The following is a 23,879-nucleotide window of genomic DNA, read 5'->3' as shown; positions in this document are numbered from 1 at the left end:
CTTCCTGACAGTAACAACACTTCACATGTAATAGTCAAATATTTGAATAATTTTAAATGTTTTAAAGGAAAGCTGAAGTTAGATATTTTCTCGAATGTTAGGATTTGGGCCTCCCTGGTGGCGCAGTGGTTGAGAGTCCGCCTGCCGATGCAGGGGATACGGGTTCGTGCACCGGTCTGGGAGGATCCCATATGCTGCGGAGCGGCTGGGCCCGTGAGCCATGGCCACTGAGCCTGCGCGTCCGGAGCCTGTGCTCCGCAACGGAAGAGGCCACAACAGTGAGAGGCCCGCATACCGCAAAAAAAAAAAAAAAAAAAAAAAAAAGTTAGGATTTATTCCAGCTAATTTTTGCTTTCTGGAATTAGAAAATGTTCTTTTTCCCTTCTTGATAGTTCCTCTGTACCTCAAATGTTTTCCACTTAAAGGCTGATTATGGAGAAACTTATTTCAAATTATAAAAGGGTTAGGGGTAAAAATATATCATTAAAGTGGAACTAGTGCATTTCATAATTCATTTCCTTAAATCCTTATTTGAATAGTATTTCACATACAAATATACAATGATTTGAAATTTTTTATTTCAGATTGCTACAAAGGATCCTTTAAACCCAATCAAACAAGATGTGAAAAAAGGAAAACTCCGTTATGTTGCAAATTTGTTCCCTTATAAAGGATATATCTGGAACTATGGTGCCATCCCTCAGGTATGTCTCTGTGCACTTGCTAGAAATGTACTTTTTAGCTTACAAAAATTTAACCTACTACTGTTAGTAAAAAAGATTTAAACACCTTCAAAAAGTTTTTGCTATAGTAGATTATAAAAACATAAGGGGTAATTAACTCATTTTAATACTTCCTTAAATAACTTATTTTCAAGATGAACTAAAAGGTAAATATTTACAATGTTTGAATTCACATTTGAAAGTTTGTTCTTTTCTGAAGTATTTTTTTATATGGACTGGTTATAAACTACACAAATTCTTTCTTTACAGAACGAGTGGCGTATCTATTGAGAGAGGCCGTGTAGACTAGTGCTTAAAAGCACTGATCTTATGGCACCACACAGATGAGGGTGCAAATCCCAAGTCTGCCACTTTCTTCTTTTTTTAAGATTTTTTTTGATGTGGACCATTTTAAAAGTCTTTATTGAATTTGTTACAATATTCTTTCTGTTTTATGTTTTGGTTTTTTGGCCGGGAGGCATGTGGAATCTTAACTCCCCCATCGAACCCGCACCCCCTGCGTTGGGAGGCAAAGTCTTAACCACTGGACTGCCAGGGAAGTCCCAGTTGCAACCTTCTAAAGCTTAAATCAGATTCATTATCATGTCCCTGCTTAAAACCTACCAGTGGCCCTCACTAAAGCTGGAAATAAATCTAAACTGTCTACGAAAGCTTATCTAACTTGCCTCTGCTTCTTCCTCCCTGAGATGTTAATATTTTCTCCTGGGATATTCCTAGTACATAGCTTGTGTGGCTATTTGAGGAATAAAGCACTTAGTACCTGGCACATGTACGTTCTCACAGCTGCTGACTTGTGTCTCTATAGTCCTGATTACTTTCTTTGTGCCAAGCTCTTTGTGGTAAAGTAATAATGGGATTCTGTTTCCTGAACAGTCAAAGCTTTGAGGAGGGGGGATATCTGCATTGTTTACCAATTTATCCCCAACACAATACCAGTGTGTAGTAGACTCTTACTTAATATTTGAATGAAGAATCACTAGAATCATGTCTACTATGAGTAAATCACGTATATTTAATTCTGGTTTGGTTAAGCTAATGCTGTGGCACTTAGGATCTTTAAATGAAATATTCAATTTATTTTCTTCCTGTTGATAAATGGTTTGTTTTTATTAACCATTAAGTCTATTAAGTGGAATCTACTGTGAAACAATCTGTAAGTTACTAAAACATAGGTCAAACCCATCTAGCTTACTAGGTAGTCACAAAGTTGTTTGCTTTCGTTATAGCACTTCACCTTGTGCTTCAGTTGATTCACTATTTAGCCTTGAAATATCATCCCTCTGGGAACACATTGCTGAAATACTTACTCTTCTGTAAGTTGGATTTGGCTTTGTTGGGTCCAGTCTTCCTTTTCCCCCTTTACTTTTATCTCTCTGCCTTTACTCCAGCTGAGTAAGCAAACAAATCCAAGAAATATGTTCCAGATTGGGAGGGAAAAGAACCCAAACAACAGCTACACTTTAAACTGAACTTCCTGGCAGGCACAGGCCATCGCTTCTTCTGTGAGCTGCTCTGCAAGGACTTTGTCTTGCAGTTTAGCAGGGAAGAAACCCAGCCATTTAAAGCTTCAGCAAATCCTGATTAAACTTTTTATTCTTGGCTCCTGGTCAGCGATGACATTTTTGCCACCAGCACACGTCATTTCCATCTTAATATTACCACCTACCCATCTCTGCTTGGAGATTTATTTTAAAGAAAATCTGGTTAGTAGAAGACAGTAAATACTAAAAGTTGATCAAAGCAGTTTTCTTTTACTATCTATCTATCTATCTATCTATATATATATATATTTTTTTTTTTTTTTTGCGGTACGCGGGCCTCTCACTGTTGTGGCCTCTCCCGTTGCGGAGCACAGGCTCCGGACACGCAGGCTCAGCGGCCATGGCTCACGGGCCTAGCCGCTCCGCGGCATGTGGGATCTTCCCGGACTGGGGCACGACCCCGTGTCCCCTGCATCGGCAGGCGGACTCTCAACCACTGCGCCACCAGGGAAGCCCTTTACTATATTTTTTAAGTGAACATCTGGCTCTACATTTGTGTTTGCATATTGTCTCAGTTATTAGATAGTTGGGTTTTATTTGTTTAAAATAGCATCATTATCCATTTTAAAGATTAAATTTAGTTCCGCATAATGCGCTTAATAGGAGCCCAGCATTTAGTTAAGATTATTGTGTGTAGTTAAGATTCTTAGACGTGAATAAAGAATTATTTTTTAAAAAAAATTCTTTTTAATGAGAATAAATAGCTGAAGATTCATATTTTTGCAGAAAGATCGTGGGATGTTATCTTTTAATGCCAACATGATCCACTTTGTCATTAGCATATACAGGAATGATATACTGTATCTTATTTTTTTTCTTAGACTTGGGAAGACCCAAGACACAATGATGAACACACCGGCTGCTGTGGTGACAATGACCCAATTGATGTATGTGAAATTGGAAGCAAGGTAACGGAATCTGAAATATTTTTCTGTAGAGTTGAGACGATATCAATGAAATATACAAACTTCATACCTTTAAAAATATTGTAAATAAAATATATGAATATTATTGGAGTTATGATGGGTCTCTTTGGGTGACAAAAGCTTCCATTCCATTCTAAGCATTTCTACATCATAATTTGTACATTTAAACCTAGCCTAGAAAAAATTGTGTATTGTATGCATGTGTGTGGAAGAACTGGACACGTTCTGCATTGCTTTAGAAGGCAGATGAGTAGTCAATAGATGAAGGCTACCAGGAGTCAACAAGGCAAACCTTGCCTAAGGATTTGGAGTGACCAGTGAATTGGCCCAAACCAGGTAACCTCATGAGTTGGAGATTTATGGTAGGGATTCCTCTCTCAAGTAGGGTTGCTCTAAGATTCTGACTATAGTTATTTTCTTTATGATCTTTCCCAGGCTCAAGAAAATATTAAGCGACTGAAAAGAAAGTTGTCATTCAGTTGCTTAACTCATCAAGTTCAGGCATATTGTATGACTTGCCTAACTCAGTGACTTCTATAAAATAAAAGGTAAAGAAAGTACATTAAAATAGGTATTTGAAATAAATTATGGAGGACTTATTCTTCAGCACAATCGATGACAGTTTAAAAACATTAATTACCCTGAACTCTGATGGGACTAATGGACACTTGTTTAGCTTTTTTTTTTTAACATCTTTATTGGAGTATAATTGCTTTACGTTGTTGTGTGAGTTTCTGCTGTATAACAAAGTGAATTAGCTATATGTATACTTATATCCCCATATCCCCTCCTTCTTGTGTCTCCCTCCATCCCTCCCTATCCCACCCCTCTAGGTGGTCACAAAGCACCAAGCTGATCTCCCTGTGCTATGCAGCTGGTTCCCACTAGCTATCTGTTTTACATTCGGTAGTGTATATATATCAATGCCACTCTCTCACTTCGTCTCAGCTTACCCTCCCCCCTCCCCGTGTCCTCAAGTCCATTCTCTACATCTGCATCTTTATTCCTGTCCTGCCCCTAGGTTCTTCAGAACCTTTTTTTTTTTTTTTAGATTCCATATATATGTGTTAGCATACGGTATTTGTTTTTCTCTTTCTGACTTAGTTCACTCTGTATGACAGAGTCTAGTTCCATCCACCTCACTACAAATAACTCAATTTCGTTTCTTTTTATGGCTGAGTAATATTCCATTGTATATATGTGCCACATCATCTTTATCCTTTCATCTGTCGATGGACACTTAGGTTGGTTCCATGTCCTGGCTACTGTAAATAGTGCTGCAGTGAACATTGTGGTACATGACTCTTTTTGAATTATGATATTCTCAGGATATATGCCCAGTAGTGGGATCGCTGGGTCATATGGTAGTTCTATTTTTAGTTTTTTAAGGAACCTCCATACTGTTCTCCATAGTACTGTATCAATTTACATTCCCACCAACAGTGCAAGAGGGTTCCTTTTTCTCCACACCCTCTCCAGTATTTATTATTTGTAGATTTTTTTGATGATGGCCATTCTGACCGGTGTGAGGTGATACCTCATTTTAGTTTTGATTTGCATTTCTCTAATGATTAGTGACGTTGAACATCCTTTCATGTGTTTGGTGGCAATCTGCATATCTTTGGAGAAATGGCTATTTATAAAGGTCTGCCAATTTTTGGATTGGATTTTTTTTTTTTTGGATATTGAGCTGCATGAGCTGCTTGTATATTTTGGAGGTTAATCCTTTGTCAGCTGCTTCATTTGCAAATACTTTCTCCCATTCTGAGGGTTGTCTTTTTGTCTTGTTTATGGTTTCCTTTGCTGTGCAAAAGCTCTTAAGTTTCATTAGGTCCCATTCATTTTTGTTTTTATTTCCATTTCTCTAGGAGGTGGGTCAAAAAGGATCTTGCTGTGATTTATGTCATAGAGTGTTCTGCCTATGTTTTCCTCTAAGAGTTTTATAGTATCTGGCCTTACATTTAGGTCTTTAATCCATTTTGAGTTTATTTTTGTGTATGGTGTTAGGGAATGTTCTAATTTCATTCTTTTCATGTAGCTGTCCAGTTTTCCCAGCACCACTTATTGAAGAGGCTGTCTTTTCTCTATTGTATATTCTTGCCTCCTTTATCAAAGATAAGGTGACCATATGTGCGTGGGTTTTTCTCAGGGTTTTCTATCCTGTTCCACTGATCTATATTTCTGTTTTTGTGCCAGTACCATACTGTCTTGATTACTGTAGCTTTGTAGTATAGTCTGAAGTCAGGGAGCCTGATTCCTTTAGCTCCATTTTTCGTTCTCAAGATTGCTTTGGCTATTCGGGGTCTTTTGTGTTTCCACACAAATTGTGGAATTTTTTGTTCTAGTTCTGTGAAAAATGCCATTGGTAGTTTGATAGGGATTGCATTGAATCTGTAGATTGCTTTGGGTATTATAGTCATTTTCACAATGTTGATTCTTCCAATCCAGGAACATGGTCTATCTCTCCATCTGTCTGTATCATCTTTAATTTCTTTCATCAGTGTCTTACAGTTTTCTGCATACAGGTCGTTTGTGTCCTTAGGTAGGTTTATTCCTAGGTATTTTTTTCTTTTTGTTGCAGTGGTAAATGGGAGTGTTTCCTTAATTTCTCTTTCATATTTTTCATCATTAGTGTACAGGAATGCAAGAGATTTCTGTGCATTAATTTTGTATCCTGCTACTTTACCAAATACATTGATTAGCTCTAGTAGTTTTCTGGTAACATCTTTAGGATTCTCTATGTATAGTATCATGTCATCTGCAAGCAGTGACAGCTTTACTTCTTCTTTTCTGATTTGGATTCCTTTTATTTCTTTTTCTTCTCTGATTGCTGTGGCTAAAACTTCCAAAACTATGTTGAATAATAGTGGTGAGAGTGGACATCCTTGTCTTGTTCCTGATCTTAGTGGAAATGGTTTCAGTTTTTCACCACTGAGAACGATGTTGGCTGTGGGTTTGTCATATATGGCCTTTATTATGTTGAGGTAAGTTCCCTCTATGCCTACTTTCTGGAGGGTTTTTATCATAAATGGGTGTTGAATTTTGTCAAAAGTTTTTTCTGCATCTATTGAGATTATCATATGGTTTTTATCCTTCAGTTTGTTAATATGGTGTATCACATTGACTGATTTGCGTATATTGAAGAATCCTTGCATTCCTGGAATAAATAAACCCCACTTGATCATGGTGTATGATCCTTTAATGTGCTGCTGGATTCTTTTTGCTAGTGTTTTTTTTTAAATTTTTTATTTATTTATTATTTTTGGCTGTGTTGGGTCTTCGTTTCTGTGTGAAGGCTTTCTCTAGTTGTGGCGAGCGGGGGCCACTCTTCATCGCGGTGCACGGGCCTCTCACTATCGCGGCCTCTCTTGTTGCGGAGCACAGGCTCCAGACGTGCAGGCTCAGTAGTTGTGGCTCACGGGCCCAGTTGCTCCGCAGCATGTGGGATCTTCCCAGACTGGGGCTCGAACCCGTGTCCCCTGCATTGGCAGGCGGATTCTCAACCACTGCGCCACCAGGGAAGCCCTTTGCTAGTGTTTTGTTGAGGATTTTTGCATCTATGTTCATCAGTGATACTGGCCTGTAGTTTTCTTTTTTTGTAACATCTTTGTCTGGTTTTGGTATCAGAGTGATGGTGGCCTCGTAGAATGAGTTTGGGAGTATTCCACCCACTACTATATTTTGGAAGAGTTTGAGAAGTGTAGGTGTTAGCTCTTCTCTAAATGTTTGATAGAATTCGCCTGTGAAGCCATCTGGTCCTGCGCTCTTGTTTGTTGGAAGATTTTTAATCACAGTTTCAATTTCAGTGCTTGTGATTGGTCTGTTCATATTTTCTATTTCTTCCTAGTTCAGTCTTGGAAGGTTGTGCTTTTCTAAGAATTTGTCCATTTTTTCCAGGTTGTCCATTTTATTGGCATATAGTTGCTTGTAGTAATCTTCTCATGATCCTTTCTATTTCTGCAGTGTCAGTTGTTACTTCTCCTTTTTCATTTCTAATTCTGTTGATTTGAGTCTTCTCCCTTTTTTTCTTGATGAGTCTGGCTAATGGTTTATCAATTTTGTTTATCTTCTCAAAGAACCAGCTTTTAGTTTTATTGATCTTTGCTACCGTTTCCTTCATTTCTTTTTCATTTATTTCTGATCTGATCTTTTTGATTTCTTTCCTTCTGCTAACTTTGGGTGGTTTTTTTGTTTTCTTTCTCTAATTGCTTTAGATGTAAGGTTAGATTGTTTATTTGAGATTTTTCTTGTTTCTTGAGGTAGGATTGTATTGCTATAAACTTCCCTCTTAGAACTGCTTTTGCTGCCTTGCATAGGTTTTGGGTCATCGTGTTTTCATTGTCATTTGTTTCTAGGTTTTTTTTATTTCCTCTTTGATTTCTTCAGTGATTTCTTGGTTATTTAGTAGCATATTGTTTAGCCTCCATGTGTTTGTATTTTTTACAGTTTTTTTTCCTGTAACTTAAATTTAAAGGCTTGATTTGTAACCCAGGATATGATCTAGCTCAGAGAATCTTCCATGAACACTTGAGAAGAAAGTGTATTCTGTTGTTTTTGGATGGAATGTCCTATAAATATCAGTTAAGTCCATCTTGTTTAATGTATCATTAAAAGCTTGTGTTTCCTTATTTATTTTTATTTTGGTTGATCTGTCCATTGGTGAAAGTGGGGTGTTAAAGTCCCCTACTATTATTGTGTTACTGTCGATTTCCCCTTTTATGGCTGTTAGCACTTGCCTTATGTATTGAGGTGCTTCTATGTTGGGTGCATAAATATTTACAATTGTTATATACTCTTGGTCTGATCCCTTGATCATTATGTAGTATCCTTCTTCATCTCTTGTAATAGTCTTTATTTTAAAGTCTATGTTGTCTGATATGAGAATTGCTCCTCCAGCTTTCTTTTGATTTCCATTTGCATGGAATATCTTTTTCCATCCCCTCACTTTCAGTCTGTATGTGTCGCTAGGTCTGAAATGGGTCTCTTGCAGACAGCATATATACGGGTCTTGTTTTTGTATCCATTCAGCCAGTCTGTGTCGTTTGGTTGGAGCATTTAATCCATTTACATTTAAGGTAATTATCCATATGTATGTTCCTATTTCCATTTTCTTAATTCTTTTGGGTTTGTTATTGTAGGCCTTTTCCTCCTCTTGTGTTTTCTGCCTAGAGAAGTTCCTTTAGCATATGTTGTAAAGCTGGTTTGGTGTGCTGAATTCTCTTAGCTTTTGCTTGTCTGTAAAGGTTTTAATTTCTTCTTCGAATCTGGTTGAGATCCTTGCTGGGTAGAGTAATCTTGATTGTAGGTTTTTCCCTTTCATCACTTTAAATGTGTCCTGCCACTTCCTTCTGGCTTGCAGAGTTTCTGCTGAAAGATCAGCTGTTAATCTTATGGGAATTTCTTTATATGTTATTTGTTGCTTTTCCCTTGCTGCTTTTTTTTTTTAATAAATTTATTTATTTTGGGCTGCGTTGGGTCTTCATTGCTGTGCGTGGGCTTTCTCTAGTTGCGGTGAGTGGGGACTACTCTTTGTTGCGGTGCGTGGGCTTCTCATTGTGGTGGCTTCTCTTGTTGTGGAGCATGGGCTCTAGGCGCGCGGACTTCAGTAGCTTGGCTCGAAGGCTCTAGAGCACAGGCTCAGTAATTTTGGTGCACGGGCTTAGTTGCTCTGCGGCATGTGAGATCTTCCCGGACCAGGGCTCGAACCCGTGTCTCCTGCATTGGCAGGCGGATTCTTAACCACTATGCCACCAGAGAAGCCCTCCCTTGCTGCTTTTAATATTTTTTCTTTGTATTTAATTTTTGATAGTTTGATTAATATGTGTCTTGGTGTGTTTCTCCTTGGATTTATCCTGTATGGGACTCTCTGCACTTCCTGGACTTGATTGACTCTCTCGTTTCCCATATTAGGGAAATTTTCAACTATAATCTCTTCAAATATTTTCTCAGTCCCTTTCTTTTTCTCTTCTTCTTCTGGGACCCCTATAATTCGAATGTTGGTGCATTTAATGTTGTCCCAGAGGTCTCTGAAACTGTCCTCAATTCTTTTCATTCTTTTTTCTTTATTCTGCTCTGCGGTAGTTATTTCCACTATTTTATCTTCCAGGTCACTTATTTGTTCTTCTGCCTTCGTTATTCTGCTATTGACTCCTTCTAGAGAATTTTAAATTTCATTTATTGGGTTGTTTGTCATTGTTTGTTTGCTCTTTAGTTCTTCTAGGTCCTTGTTAAACATTTCTTGTATTTTCTCCATTCTATTTCCAAGATTTTGGATCATCTTTACTGTCATTACTCTGAATTCTTTTTCAGGTAGACTGCCTATTTCCTCTTCATTTGTTTGGTCTGGTGGGTTTTTACCTTGCTCCTTCATCTGCTGCATATTTCTCTGTCTTCTGATTTTGCTTAACTTAGAGTGTTTGGGGTCTCCTTTTCACAGGCTGCAGGTTCGTAGTTCCCATTATTTTTGGTGTCTGTGCCCAGTGGGTAAGGTTGGTTCAGTGGCTTGTGTAGGCTTCCTGGTCGGGGGGACTTTTGCCTGTGTTCTGGTGGATGAGGCTGGATCTTGTCTTTCTGGTGGGCAGGAACGCATCCAGTGGTGTGTTTTGGGGTGTCTGTGAACTTAGTATGATTTTAGACAGCCTCTCTGCTAATGGGTGGGGTTGTGTTCCTGTCTTGCTGGCTGTTTGTCATGGTGTGTCCAGCACTGGAGCTTGCTGATCATTGAATGGAGCTGGGTCTTAGCTTTGAGATGGAGATCTCTGGGAGAGCTCTCGCTGATTGATATTACGTGGGGCCAGGAGGTCTCTGGTGGTCCAATGTCCTGAACTCGGCTCTCCCACCTCAGAGGCTCAGGCCTGACACCTGGCTGGAGCACCAAGACCCTTCTGGGAAGTCTGAGGTCTTCTGCCAGCATTCAGTAGGTGTTCTGTAGGAGTTGTTCCACATGTAGATGTATTTTGATGTATTTGTGGGGAGGAAGGTGAACTCCACGTCTTACTCTTCCGCCATCTTGAAGGTCCCTCCTAGCTTTTTAAAAATTCCTTAAAGGAACTATCTTAAGTTTGCAGAAATTTGGCGTCTTCCTCATTTCCTATTATCCACCAAGTAGAACTTTTCTTCCAAAGTTTCATTCTGTAGTATTGACCTGGCTGTGGTTTTTGACTTTCAGGTATGTGCAAGAGGGGAAATAATCAGGGTGAAAGTTCTGGGCATACTGGCTATGATCGATGAAGGGGAAACCGACTGGAAAGTCATTGCCATTAATGTGGATGATCCTGATGCAGCCAATTATAATGGTAAGAAATATTTGTAGAGTCTGAAGTCTTTATACCTAAATCTTACCCAGCACCAAACTTAACCTGTAATGACAGAGTTGTAAGCCCATGCCTTCAAACTGTTAAAGAATGGAGGAGCAAAACATTTGACAAAGCATTGTTATTTCTACTACTGAAGTTCTGTGGTTAACTAAGTAAACTTTCTCCCTCGTTCCAGGAAAGAAAAAATCTGGTAGTTTGTATTTCCTGTTTTCTTCTTTCCTTCCCCACATGCTAACACTTAGTTGCTCTATTTATTTATTTTTAAAAATTTGAAAACTGAGATATAATCCACATACCATAAAATTCACCATTATAAAGTGTACAGTTCTATGGTTTTTGACACATACACTAGTCTGTTAACCATCATCACTATCTAATTCCAGAACATTTTCACCACTCTGACAGAAAGCCCCATATCCCTTAGCAGTCACCCTCTATCCCCACATCGTTCAGTCCCTGACAACTACCAGTCTATTGTCTGTCTTTATGGATTTGCCTATTCTGAAAATTTCACATAAATGGAGTCACATGATATCCGGCTTCTTTCAGTTAGCATACTGGTTTCAAGGTTCATCCACATTGTAACGTGTATCAGTACTTCATTCCCTTTTTTTTTTGGTGGTAAAATTAACATAACATAAAATTCACCATTTGAACTATTTTAAAGTGTACAATTCAGTGGCATTAGTACATTCACAGTGTTGTGCAACTCACCACTTATCTCATTCTAGAACATTTACATCACCCCAAAGAGAAACTCTGTACCTTTAAGTAGTCACTCCCTGTTCCCTCCTCCTCCCAGGACCCGACAACCACTAATCTGCTCTCTGTGTCTATGAATTTGCCTATTCTGGATATTTCATATACATGGAATTGTAAAATATGTGGCCTTTTTGTGTCAGGTTTCTTTTACTTAGCATAAGGTTTTCTAGGTTCAGCCATGTTGTAGCATGTATCAGTACTCATTTTTTAAATGGTTGAGTTATGTTCTATTATATAGATATATATCACATTTTATTTATCCATTCATCTGTTGATGGACATTTGGGTTGTTTTTGGCTATTAGGAATAATGCAGCTGCTATGAACATTCCTGTACAAGTTTTTGTGTGGACGTGTGTTTTTAATCCTCTTGGGTATATATACCTAGGAGTGGAGTTCCTGAGTCATATGGTAACTCTTATGTTTAGCCTCTTGAGGAACTGCCAAACTTTTTTCCAAAGCAGCTGCACCATCTTACAGTCCTGCCAGCAGTGCATAAGCTTCCGATTTTTCTACTTCTTTGCCAGCACTAGTTGTTATTTATCTTTTTAAATTATAACCCTTCTAGTGGGGTGTGTCTTTTTATTTTTGAGTTATAAGAGTACTTATATGTTTTGGATTCTAAACCTTTATCAGATATATGATTTGTCTGTATTTTCTTCCATTTTGTGGATTTGTCCTTTCATTTTCTTAATGGTATCCTTTGAAGCACTCAAGTTTTTCGTTTTGATGTAGTCTATTTTTTTATTGCTTGTGCTTTTGGTATCATTATCTAAGAAACCATTGCCTAATCCAAGGTCACAAAGACTTAGTTATGTTTCCTTCTAAGAATTTTTTTTTTTTTTTTTTTTTTTTTTTTTTGCGGTAAGCGGGCCTCTCACTGTTGTGGCCTCTCCCGTTGCGGAGCACAGGCTCTGGACACGCAGGCTCAGGGGCCATGGCTCACGGGCCTAGCCGCTCCACTGCATGTGGGATCTTCCCGGACCGGGGCATGAACCCATATCCCCTGCATCAGCAGGCGGATTCTCAACCACTGCGCCACCAGGGAAGCCCAAGAATTTTATAAATATAGCTCTTACATTATTTCTTTCTGCTGTTTTACAGAGTACGATCTCATATATATTTAAATATATGCAAATTTGTATGTAAACGCATTTAAAAAGGACTCAACAACAACCTTTAATAGTACAATGGGAAGAAAGATGAAAAGAGTCTGACTTTTTGTTTCAGATACTTTTTTTTTTTTTTTTTTTTTTTTTTTTTTTTTTTTTTAGTTTCTGCTTTATAACAAAGTGAATCAGTCATACATATACATCTGTTCCCACATCCCCTCCCTCATGCATCTCCCTCCCTACCACCCTCCCCATCCCACCCCTCCAGGCGGTCACAAAGCACCGAGCTGATCTCCCTGTGCTCTGCGGCTGCTTCCCACTATCTATCTACCTTACGTTTGGTAGTGTATATATGTCCATGCCTCTCTTTCCCTTTGTCACAGCTTACCCTTCCCCTTCCCCATATCCTCAAGTCCATTCTCAAGTAGGTCTGTGTCTTTATTCCCGTTTTACCCCTAGGTTCTTCATGACATTTTTTTTTTTTTTTAAATTCCATATATATGTGTTAGCATACGGTATTTGTCTTTCTCTTTCTGACTTACTTCACTCTGTATGACAGACTCTAGGTCTATCCACCTCATTACAAATAGCTCAGTTTCGTTTCTTTTTATGGCTGAGTAATATTCCATTGTATATATGTGCCACATCTTCTTTATCCATTCATCCGATGATGGACACTTAGGTTGTTTCCAGCTCCGGGCTATTGTGAATAGAGCTGCAATGAACATTTTGGTACATGTCTCTTTTGGAATTATGGTTTTCTCAGGGTATATGCCTAGTAGTGGGATTGCTGGGTCATATGGTAGTTCTATTTTTAGTTTTTTAAGGAACCTCCATACTGTTCTCCATAGTGGCTGTACCAATTCACATTCCCACCAGCAGTGCAAGAGTGTTCCCTTTTCTCCACACCCTCTCCAGCATTTATTGTTTCTAGATTTTTTGATGATGGCCATTCTGACTGGTGTGAGATGATATCTCATTGTAGTTTTGATTTGCATTTCTCTAATGATTAATGATGTTGAGCATTCTTTCATGTGTTTGTTGGCAGTCTGTATATCTTCTTTGGAGAAATGCCTATTTAAGTCTTCTGCCCATTTTTGGATTGGGTTGTTTGTTTTTTTTCTATTGAGCTGCATGAGCTGTTTATAAATTTTGGAGATTAATCCTTTGTCAGTTGCTTCATTTGCAAATATTTTCTCCCATTTTGAGGGTTGTCTTTTGGTCTTGTTTATGGTTTCCTTTGCTGTGCAAAAGCTTTGAAGTTTCATTAGGTCCCATTTGTTTATCTTTGTTTTTATTTCCATTTCTCTAGGAGGTGGGTCCAAAAGGATCTTGCTGTGATTTATGTCATAGAGTGTTCTACCTATGTTTTCCTCTAAGAGTTTGATAGTCTCTGGCCTTACATTTAGGTCTTTAATCCATTTTGAGCTTATTTTTGTGTATGGTGTTAGGGAATGATCTAATCTCATACTTTTACATGTCCCTGTCCAGTTTTCCCAGCACCACTTATTGAAGAGGCTGTCCTTTCTCCACTGTACATTCCTGCCTCCTTTATCAAAGATAAGTTGGCCATATGTGCGTGGGTTTATCTCTGGGCTTTCTATCCTGATCCACTGATCTATCTTTCTGTTTTTATGCCAGTACCACACTGTCTTAATTACTGTAGCTTTGTAGTATAGTCTGAAGTCAGGCAGCCTGATTCCTCCAGCTCCGTTTTTCGTTCTCAAGATTGCTTTGGCTATTCGGGGTCTTTTGTTTTTCCAAACAAATTTTGAAATTTTTTGTTCTACTTCTGTGAAAAATGCCAGTGGTAGTTTGACAGGGATTGCATTGAATCTGTAGATTGCTTTGGGTAGTAGAGTCATTTTCACAATATTGATTCTTCCAATCCAGGAGCATGGTATATCTCTCCATCTATTTATATCATCTTTAATTTCTTTCATCAGTGTCTTATAATTTTCTGCATACAGGTCTTTTGTCTCCTTAGGTAGGTTTATTCCTAGATATTTTATTCTTTTTGTTGCAATGGTAAATGGGAGTGTTTTCTTGATTTCATTTTCAGATTTTTCATCATTAGTGTACAGGAATGCCAGAGATTTCTGTGCATTAATTTTGTATCCTGCTACTTTACCAAATTCATTGATTAGCTCTAGTAGTTTTTCGGTAGCATCTTTAGGATTCTCTATGTATAGTATCATGTCATCTGCAAACAGTGACAGCTTTACTTCTTCTTTTCCAATTTGGATTCCTTTTATTTCCTTTTCTTCTCTGATTGCTGTGGCTAAAACTTCCAAAACTATGTTGAATAAGAGTGGTGAGAGTGGGCAGCCTTGTCTTGTTCCTGATCTTAGTGGAAATGGTTTCAGTTTTTCACCATTGAGGACAATGTTGGCTGTGGGTTTGTCATATATGGCCTTTATTATGTTGAGGAAAGTTCCCTCTATGCCTACTTTCTGCAGGGTTTTTATCATAAATGGGTGTTGAATTTTGTCGAAAGCTTTCTCTGCATCTATTGAGATGATCATATGGTTTTTCTCCTTCAACTTGTTAATATGGTGTATCACATTGATTGATTTGCGTATATTGAAGAATCCTTGCATTCCTGGAATAAACCCCACTTGATCATGGTGTATGATCCTTTTAATGTGCTGTTGGATTCTGTTTGCTAGTATTTTGTTGAGGATTTTTGCATCTATGTTCATCAGTGATATTGGCCTGTAGTTTTCTTTCTTTGTGACATCCTTGCCTGGTTTTGGTATCAAGGTGATGGTGGCCTCGTAGAATGAGTTTGGGAGTGTTCCTTCCTCTGATATTGTTTGGAAGAGTTTGAGAAGGATGGGTGTTAGCTCTTCTCTAAATGTTTGATAGAATTCTCCTGTGAAGCCATCTGGTCCTGGGCTTTTGTTTGATGGAAGATTTTTTTTTTTTTTTTTTTTTTTTTTTTTTTTTTGCGGTACGTGGGCCTCTCACTGTTGTGGCCTCTCCCGTTGCGGAGCACAGGCTCCGGACGCGCAGACTCAGCGGCCATGGCTCACGGGCCCAGCCGCTCCGCGGCATGTGGGATCTTCCCAGACCGGGGCACGAACTTGTGTCCCCTGCATCGGCAGGCGGACTCTCAACCACTGCGCCACCAGGGAAGCCCTGATGGAAGATTTTTAATCACAGTTTCAATTTCAGTGCTTGTGATTGGTCTATTCATATTTTCTATTTCTTCCTGAGTCAGTCTTGGTAGGTTGTGCATTTCTAAGAATTTGTCCATTTCTTCCAGGTTGTCCATTTTATTGGCATAGAGTTGCTTATAGTAATCTCTCATGATCTTTTGTATTTCTGCAGTGTCAGTTGTTACTTCTCCTTTTTCATTTCTAATTCTACTGATTTGAGTCTTCTCCCTTCTTTTCTTGATGAGTCTGGCTAATGGTTTGTCAATTTTGTTTATCTTCTCAAAGAACCAGCTTTTAGTTTGGTTGATCTTTGCTATCGTTTCCTTCATTTCTTTTTCATTTATTTCTGATCTGATCTTTATGATTTCTTTCCTTCTGCTAACTTTGGGGGTTTTTTCTTCTTCTTTCTCTAATTGCTTTAGGTGCAGGGTCAGGTTGTTTACTCGAAATGTTTCCTGTTTCTTAAGGTGGGATTGTATTGCTATAAACTTCCCCCTTAGAACTGCTTTTGCTGCATCCCATAGGTTTTGGGTCGTCGTGTCTCCATTGTCATTTGTTTCTAAGTATTTCTTAATTTCCTCTTTGATTTCTTCAGTGATCACTTCATTATTGAGTAGTGTATTGTTTAGCCTCCATGTGTTTGTATTTTTTACAGATCTTTTCCTGTAATTGATGTCTAGTCTCATAGCATTGTGGTCGGAAAAGATACTTGATACAATTTCAATTTTCTTAAATTTACCAAGGCTTGATTTGTGACCCAAGATATGATCTATCCTGGAGAATGTTCCATGAGCACTTGAGAAAAATGTGTATTCTGTTGTTTTTGGGTGGAATGTCCTATAAATATCAATTAAGTCCATCTTGTTTAATGTATCATTTAAAGCTTGTGTTTCCTTATTTATTTTCATTTTGGATGATCTGTCCATTGGTGAAAGTGGGGTGTTAAAGTCCCCTACTATGATTGTGTTACTGTCGATTTCCCCTTTTATGGCTGTTAGTATTTGCCTTATGTATTGAGGTGCTCCTATGTTGGGTGCATAAATATTTACAATTGTTATATCTTCTTCTTGGATCGATCCCTTTATCATTATGTAGTGTCCTTCTTTGTCTCTTCTAATAGTCTTTATTTTAAAGTCTATTTTGTCTGATATAAGAATTGCTACTCCAGCTTTCTTTTGATTTCCATTTGCATGGAATATCTTTTTCCATCCCCTTACTTTCAATCTGTATGTGTCTCTAGGTCTGAAGTGGGTCTCTTGTAGACAGCATATATATGGGTCTTGTTTTTGTATCCATTCAGCCACTCTGTGTCTTTTGGTGGGAGCATTTAGTCCATTTACATTTAAGGTAATTATTGATATGTATGTTCCTATTCCCATTTCCTTAATGGCTTTGGGTTCGTTATTGTAGGTATAGTCCTTCTGTTGTGTTTCTTGCCTAGAGAAGTTCCTTTAGCATTTGTTGTAAAGCTGGTTTGGTGGTGCTGAACTCTCTCAGCTTTTGCTTGTCTGTAAAGGTTTTAATTTCTCCATCAAATCTGAATGAGATCCTTGCTGGGTAGAGTAATCTTGGTTGCAGGTTTCTCTCCTTCATCACTTTCATTATGTCCTGCCACTCCCTTCTGGCTTGTAGAGTTTCTGCTGAGAGATCAGCTGTTAACCTGATGGGGATTCCCTTGTGTGTTATTTGTTGTTTTTCCCTTGCTGCTTTTGTTTGTTTGTTTTGTTTTGCGGTACGTGGGCCTCTCACCGCTGTGGCCTCTCCCGTTGCGGAGCACAGGCTCCGGACGCGCAGGCCCAGCGGCCATGGCTCACAGGCCCAGCCGCTCCGCGGCATGCGGGATCTTCCCCAACCGGGGCACGAACACGCGTCCCCTGCATCGGCAGGCGGACTCTCAACCACTGCGCCACCAGGGAAGCCCTCCCTTGCTGCTTTTAATATGATTTCTTTGTGTTTAATTTTTGACAGTTTGATTAATATGTGTCTTGGCGTATTTCTTCTTGGATTTATTCTGTATGGGACTCTCTGTGCCTCCTGGACTTGATTAACTATTTCCTTTCCCATATTAGGGAAGTTTTCAACTATAATCTCTTCAAATATTTTCTCAGTCCCTTTCTTTTTCTCTTCTTCTTCTGGAACCCCTATAATTCGAATGTTGGTGCGTTTAATGTTGTCCCAGAGGTCTCTGAGACTGTCCTCTGTTCTTTTCATTCTTTTTTCTTTATTTTTCTCTGCATCAGTTATTTCCACTATTTTATCTTCCACCTCACTTATCCGTTCTTCTGCCTCAGTTATTCTGCTATTGATCCCATCTAGAGTATTTTTCATTTCATTTATTGTGTTTTTAATCGATGCTTGATTCATCTTTAGTTCTTCTAGGTCCTTGTTAACTGCTTCTTGCATATTGTCTATTCTATTTCCAAGATTTTGGATCTGGGAGATAGAATCTTGGATCAGCTTTACTATCATTATTCTGAATTCTTTTTCAGGTAGACTGCCTATTACCTCTTCATTTGTTAGGTCTGGTAGGTTTTTATCTTGCTCCTTCACCTGCTGTGTGTTTTTCTGCTTTCTCATTTTGCTTATGTTACTGTGTTTGGGGTCTCCTTTTTGCAGGCTGCAGATTCGTAGTTCCCATTGTTTTTGGTGTCTGTCCGCCGTGGCTAAGGTTGTTTCAGTAGGTTGTGTAGGCTTCCTGGTGGGGGGGACTAATGCCTGTGTTCTGGTGGTTGAAGCTCGATCTTGTCTTTCTGGTGGACAGGTCCACGTCTGGTGGTGTGTTTTGGGGTGCCTGTGGCCTTATTATGTTTTTAGGTATCCTCTCTGCTAATGGGTGGGGTTGTGTTCCTGCCTTGCTAGTTGCTTGGCATAGGGTGACCAGCACTGTAGCTTGCTGGTCGTTGACTGAAGCTGGGTGCTGGTGTTGAGATGGAGATCCCTGGGAGATTTTCGCTGCTTGATATTATGTGGAGCTGGGAGGTCTCTTGTGGACCCGTGTCCTGAAGTTGGCTCTCCCACTTCAGAGGCACAGCACTAACTCCTGGCTGCAGCACCAAGAGCCTTTCATCCACCCGGCTCAGAATAACAGTGAGAAAAAGTAGAAAGAAATAATTAGTAGAAGAAAGAAAGAGAGATTGAAAGAAAGGAAGAAGGGAAGTAAGGAAGGAAGGAAGGAAGAAAGAAAGAAAGGAGGGAGGGAGGAAGGATGGAAAGAAAGGAAAGAAAGGAGGGAGGGAGGGAGGAATGAAAGCAAAAGGAAGAGTGAATGGAAGAAGAGAGGGAGGGAGGGAGGAAGGAAAGAAAGAAAGAAAGACAGGAGGGAGGGAGGGAGGAAGGAAAGAAAAAGAAATTGGAAAGAAGGGTGGGAGGGAGGGAGGGATGGAGGAAAGAAAAAGAAAGAAGGAAAGGAGGAGCGGAGGGAGGGAGGGAGGAAGGGAAGGGAGGAAAAAAAGAAAGAGCAGGTAAAGTAAAATAGAATAAAGTATGAAATATAGTAGCGTTATTAAAATTAAAAAGTAATTATTGAAAAAAAACACGGACCGAAAGAACCCTGGGACATATGGTGGAAGCAAAGCTATACAGAGAGAATCTTACACAGAAGATTACACATACACATTCACAAAAAGAGAGCAGGGGGAAAAATCAAAAATCTTGCTCTCCAAGTCCACCTCCTCGATTTGGGATAATTCGTTGTAAAAAGAGGAAAAGGGCGAAAAGTCTGAAATCTTGCTAAGTCCACCTCCTTAATTTGAGATAATTCGTTGTAAAAAGAGGAAAAAAAAGGGGGGGAAAGTCTTAAATCTTGTCCTCAAGGTCCACTTCCTCAATTTGGGATGATTCGCTGTCCATTCATGCACTCCACAGATGCAGGGCACATCAAATGGACCGTGGAGCTTTAATCCGCTGCCTCGGAGGCTGCACAGAGAGATTTCCCTGTCTCTGCTCTCACAGCTCCCGGGTCTCAGCCTTGGACCTGGCCCCGCCTCTGCGCGTAGGTCGCCGGAGGGCGTCCGTTCTTCGCTCAGACAGGACGGGTTTAAAGGAGCCGCTGATTCGGGGGCTCTGGCTCACTCAGGCAGAGGGGAGGGAGGGGAATGCCCTCTCCTCGCGCACCAGGCAACAAAAGGGAAAAAAAGTCTCTTGCCTCTCCGGTAGCTCCAGACCCTTTCCCCGGACTCCCTCCGGGCTAGCACTAACCCCTTCAGGGTCTCTTCCTGCCGCCAGCCCCAGACCTCTCCCTGCGCTCCGACTGAAAGCCGATACCCGAGCCTCAGCTCCCAGCCCCGCCCGCTCTGGCGGCCGAGCAGACAAGTCTCTCGGGCTGGTGTGTGCCTGAGGGCACCGATCCTCTGTGCCAAAATCTCTCTGCTTTGCCCTCCACACCCCTGTTGCTGTGCTCTCCTCCGCTACTCCGAAGCTTTCCCCCTCCGCCACCTGCAGTCTCCGCCCTCGAAGGGGCTTGTAGTGTGTAGAAACCTTCCCTCCTTCACGGCTCCCTCCCACTGGTGCAGGTCCCGTCCATATCCTATTGTCTCTGTTTATTCTTTTTTTCTTTTGACCTACCCAGGTATGTGGGGAGTTTCTTGCCTTTTGGGGGGTCTGAGGTCTTCTGTCAGCGTTCAGTAGGTGTTCTGTTGGAGTTGTTCCACGTGTAGATGAATTTCTGATGTATCTGGGGGGAGGAAGGTGATCTCCGCGTCTTACTCTTCCGCCATCTTCCTCCGGCTCTTCAGATACTTCTGTATTGACTAAATTTTGTACAATGAGAATGCATTCCTACATTTAGCTCTGATTCTAAATGTAGGAATGTGTGTCCATTTTCAGATGTGCTCTTTACACAAGAGTGCACATGCTAAATAGCATGCTTTGGCCACAGTTAATGAAGCCACACCATCATTACATCAGCACAATTTTCTGGGTGTCATTTCCCTGCAGTAGAGGTTATTAGGACCCTAAAATTTTCTCTGGGGGGCTGGCCCCATGATGCAAGCAGTATGCAGCTTTCCTTAAATGTCAACCTAAGGCAATGTCCATCATCAGTTATAACTGGAAGAGTATTAGGTAGAACTAACTAAGAGTAGAACTCTTGACAAGCCACAACTTTGGGAGGGATACACACAGAGCCATGGAAGAGGATGGCCTACCCAGTAAAGCAACCAAGTTGGCCATATTGATCCCCTTTGTTATTGTGGGCCCACGATGGCCAGTAACCCTTCTGCCTCAGTTGTGGGCATCAGGAAATTGAGCATTTTATGCTCATGGTTGTGGGCTGGTTAGAGGCTGAACCCAGGGAACAGCACAGAATTGGTGCTGTCTTTGGTAGGATCTATTTTTAATTTATTTTATTCTGAAATTCAGTGACTTTGGCAGGAGCTATTTTTATATTTTAATCCTGGGGGTATTTTTTTTTTTTTTTTGCCATGTTTTTTGTGGGATCTTAGTTCCCTGACCAGGGAGTGAACCTGGGCCCTTGGCAACGAAAGCACAGAGTCCTAACCACTGGACTGCCAGGGAAGTCCTTGTCTTTGGTAGGATCTTGATGTGGCATCAGGAGGCAGTTCAGGGAGCTCTGCAGACCACTGGCTTTGTCTGTACGTGTATAATGTACAACTGGAGGAACAAAAATTGACTGAGTTCTTTTCTCCTACTTTTTTCCTCTGGGTCTGGTGTTCACAGTTCCCTAGTCAGGATCCAGCATAGCTTTCAATACCTGGTCCACAGTGAGTGAGCTAATCAACTGTTATATTTTTCCTTGCTGCAATGTAATACAAAAATATGTTTGATCTTTGTCTCCAGTTCCTGGCAAGGAACTCCTAAAACACTCGGACTTTCCTGAGTGACGAGTGTCTTTTTTATTCATAATGAGCCCCTTTCATCACCCCTGAGTTTATGCTAATAAGGTGACTTACGGTGGGGCCCCTAGCTAGCCTCAGACCAGCTCAGTCAACAGAAAAAATGAATGATTAGAGGGTGGGAACCTCCAGCCCCAACCACTGACCTCTGGGGTCGGGAGGGGAGGCTCCATAAAAAGTCTGGGGTCATGAGATGCAGAGCACTTGTGAGTTGGTGAACACACTGACTTGCTGGGAGGGTGGCACGCCTCCCCACCAGAGGGCATGGAAACTATGCACCCCGCATACCGTGCCCTATGCATCTCCTCCATTGGACTGTTCCTGAGTTGTATCCTTTATACTAAACCAGTAAACAAAGCACAGTGTTTTCTTGAGTTTTGTGAGTCTTTCTAGCAAATTATCAAATCTGAGGAGAGAGTTGTAGGGAACTCTGATTTATAGCTGTTGGTCAGAAGTATGGGTGGTCTGGGACTTGCGACCAGCGTCTGAAGTGGGATCAGTCTTGTGGAACTGAACCCTCTGACTGTGGGACCTGATGCTAACTCCAGTTAGATAGTGTCATAATTGAATTGTCGGACACCCAGTTGGTATTCCTAAGGAATAGAACTGGATGGAAAATTTGTTGGAAGATACCCTACACTTGTATTTTGGATTTCTGGGTTTTCAAACTATTTCTGTATCAGGTGATACGTTTTATATGAATTCTAAGTTCCTTGAAATTTATCAGTGTTTAAACATTTCCCAGTTCAGTTTGTAACCTTTCCATACTTTTAGTGGTACCCTGATAATAAAATGCATGATATTCTTTAACTATGTAGATTATAAACTGGGGTTAAGCAAAGTTATTTTATAGAAATATAAATAAGCTATTGTTGAATGTATTCCTCCTTCCAATTACAATTTTCCTGATGGATTTTTTTTTTTTTTTGCACATGTATCTAATATTTGTTTGCATGGAGAAGCAGTTCAGTCATTTAAACTTGAATTTGATGACATTGAGGCTAGGCACTGTTAATGGCTGTACAGAAACTTTTAAAAGTTTTTTTTACACAGGACACTTTTTTTTGTTGGCCAGAACTAAAGTATTGTGATACCGAATGCCTATACTGTAGAGTGAGAAAAGCCTATTCACATTTAATATGTAACCTATCAATGAATATGTGTAATGCATTTTCTTGTCTTTTTGTATGTAATTGGGGTGTGATCCTCAAACACAGCCTCAGCCTGTCTTTTGGTATCTTCTGTCCATCTCTTAGAAGTTATGTACACCTGCCAAACTATTCTCATTATGTAGCTGCCAGTTATTTCTCCCTTCTCTTATCTAATAGGAGTCACTATGGTACTGATTGTTCTCTTAGTATACTTAATGTCAGAGCTATTTTAAGACACTAGATGATTTCCTTTTATTTATTTATTTAATTTATTTTTGGCTGCATTGGGTCTTAGTTGCTTTGCGGGCTTTCTCTAGTTGAGGCGAGCGGGGGCTACTCTTCGCTGCAGTGCCCAGGCTTCTCACTGTGGTGGCTTCTCTTGTTGCGGAGCATGGGCTCTAGGCATGCAGGCTTCAGTAGTTGTGGTGCAAGGGCTCAGTAGTTGTGGCTCAAGGGCTCTACAGCGCAGGATCAGTAGTTGTGGCGCATGGGTTTAGTTGCTCTGTGGCATGTGGGATCTTCCCAGATCAGAGCTCAAACCTGTGTCCCCTGCACTGGCAGGCGGATTCTTAACCACTGCGCCACCAGGGAAGCCCCAATGATTTCCTTTTAATGTGTGTATGTGTTCTCTTCTCAACAAGGTGTTAGCTCTAACATTGTCTTGAAAGTTTTTGATAATCCATCCCGTAGCTCTTTCCAAGTAAGCACTTGATATTTTTATTGAATGCATAAATAATTACATGCACATCTTGCAATCTGAGAAGAGAATCTTATTCTCTTCTTAGATATTAATGATGTCAAGCGGCTGAAACCTGGCTACCTGGAAGCTACTGTGGACTGGTTTAGAAGGTACAAAGTTCCTGATGGAAAACCTGAGAACCAGTTTGCTTTCAACGCAGAATTTAAAGATAAGGTAATGTGTCACTCAGAACTGTAGCTTTAGGCCTGTTTGTATTGAGACTTATAATTTAACCATATTGTTACCATCTAAAGACAATATGATCATAAAACAGATGTCTAAAGACAGACGACGGGCTTGATGTTGATTTATTCATTTAAGTGTTTTCTTCCATTGTTGATAGAAAGAAGTGATTCAAAAGAGACAAAGTTATCAGGCTTTGGGAAAATATTGAGAATAAGAAAAGAACACGTTTCTATTATTCTAACGTATATCTCTTCAAATTATAGGACTTTGCAATTGATATTATTAAAAGCACTCATGACTATTGGAGAGCATTAGTGACTAAGGAAACTGATGGAAAAGGAATCAGTTGGTAAGCATTAACTCTTTTCTGCATGTTTAACACACAAAGCAG

At 40.0% G+C, this 23,879-nt stretch overlaps 1 protein-coding gene across 1 annotated transcript in view; it reads left to right on the top strand.

The window, feature by feature from the left end:
* PPA1 (inorganic pyrophosphatase 1) overlaps positions 1 to 23,879 on the top strand; it is a gene marked incomplete at its 5' end in the record, with an annotated part of 45,597 nt that overhangs the window by 14,710 nt on the left and 7,008 nt on the right. Inside the window, 5 exons of the mRNA XM_079696300.1 lie at positions 585 to 704; positions 3,106 to 3,192; positions 10,379 to 10,505; positions 23,349 to 23,476; positions 23,752 to 23,837. Coding sequence (XP_079552426.1) covers positions 585 to 704; positions 3,106 to 3,192; positions 10,379 to 10,505; positions 23,349 to 23,476; positions 23,752 to 23,837 — 548 coding nt within the window. The remainder of the gene's footprint in view (positions 1 to 584; positions 705 to 3,105; positions 3,193 to 10,378; positions 10,506 to 23,348; positions 23,477 to 23,751; positions 23,838 to 23,879) is intronic.

The sequence above is a fragment of the Hyperoodon ampullatus genome (assembly GCF_949752795.1).
Source record: "Hyperoodon ampullatus genome assembly, chromosome: 1".
NCBI lineage: Eukaryota > Metazoa > Chordata > Mammalia > Artiodactyla > Ziphiidae > Hyperoodon > Hyperoodon ampullatus.
Note: the sequence above shows the minus strand (reverse complement) of the source record. Positions and strands in the feature narration are given on the sequence as shown.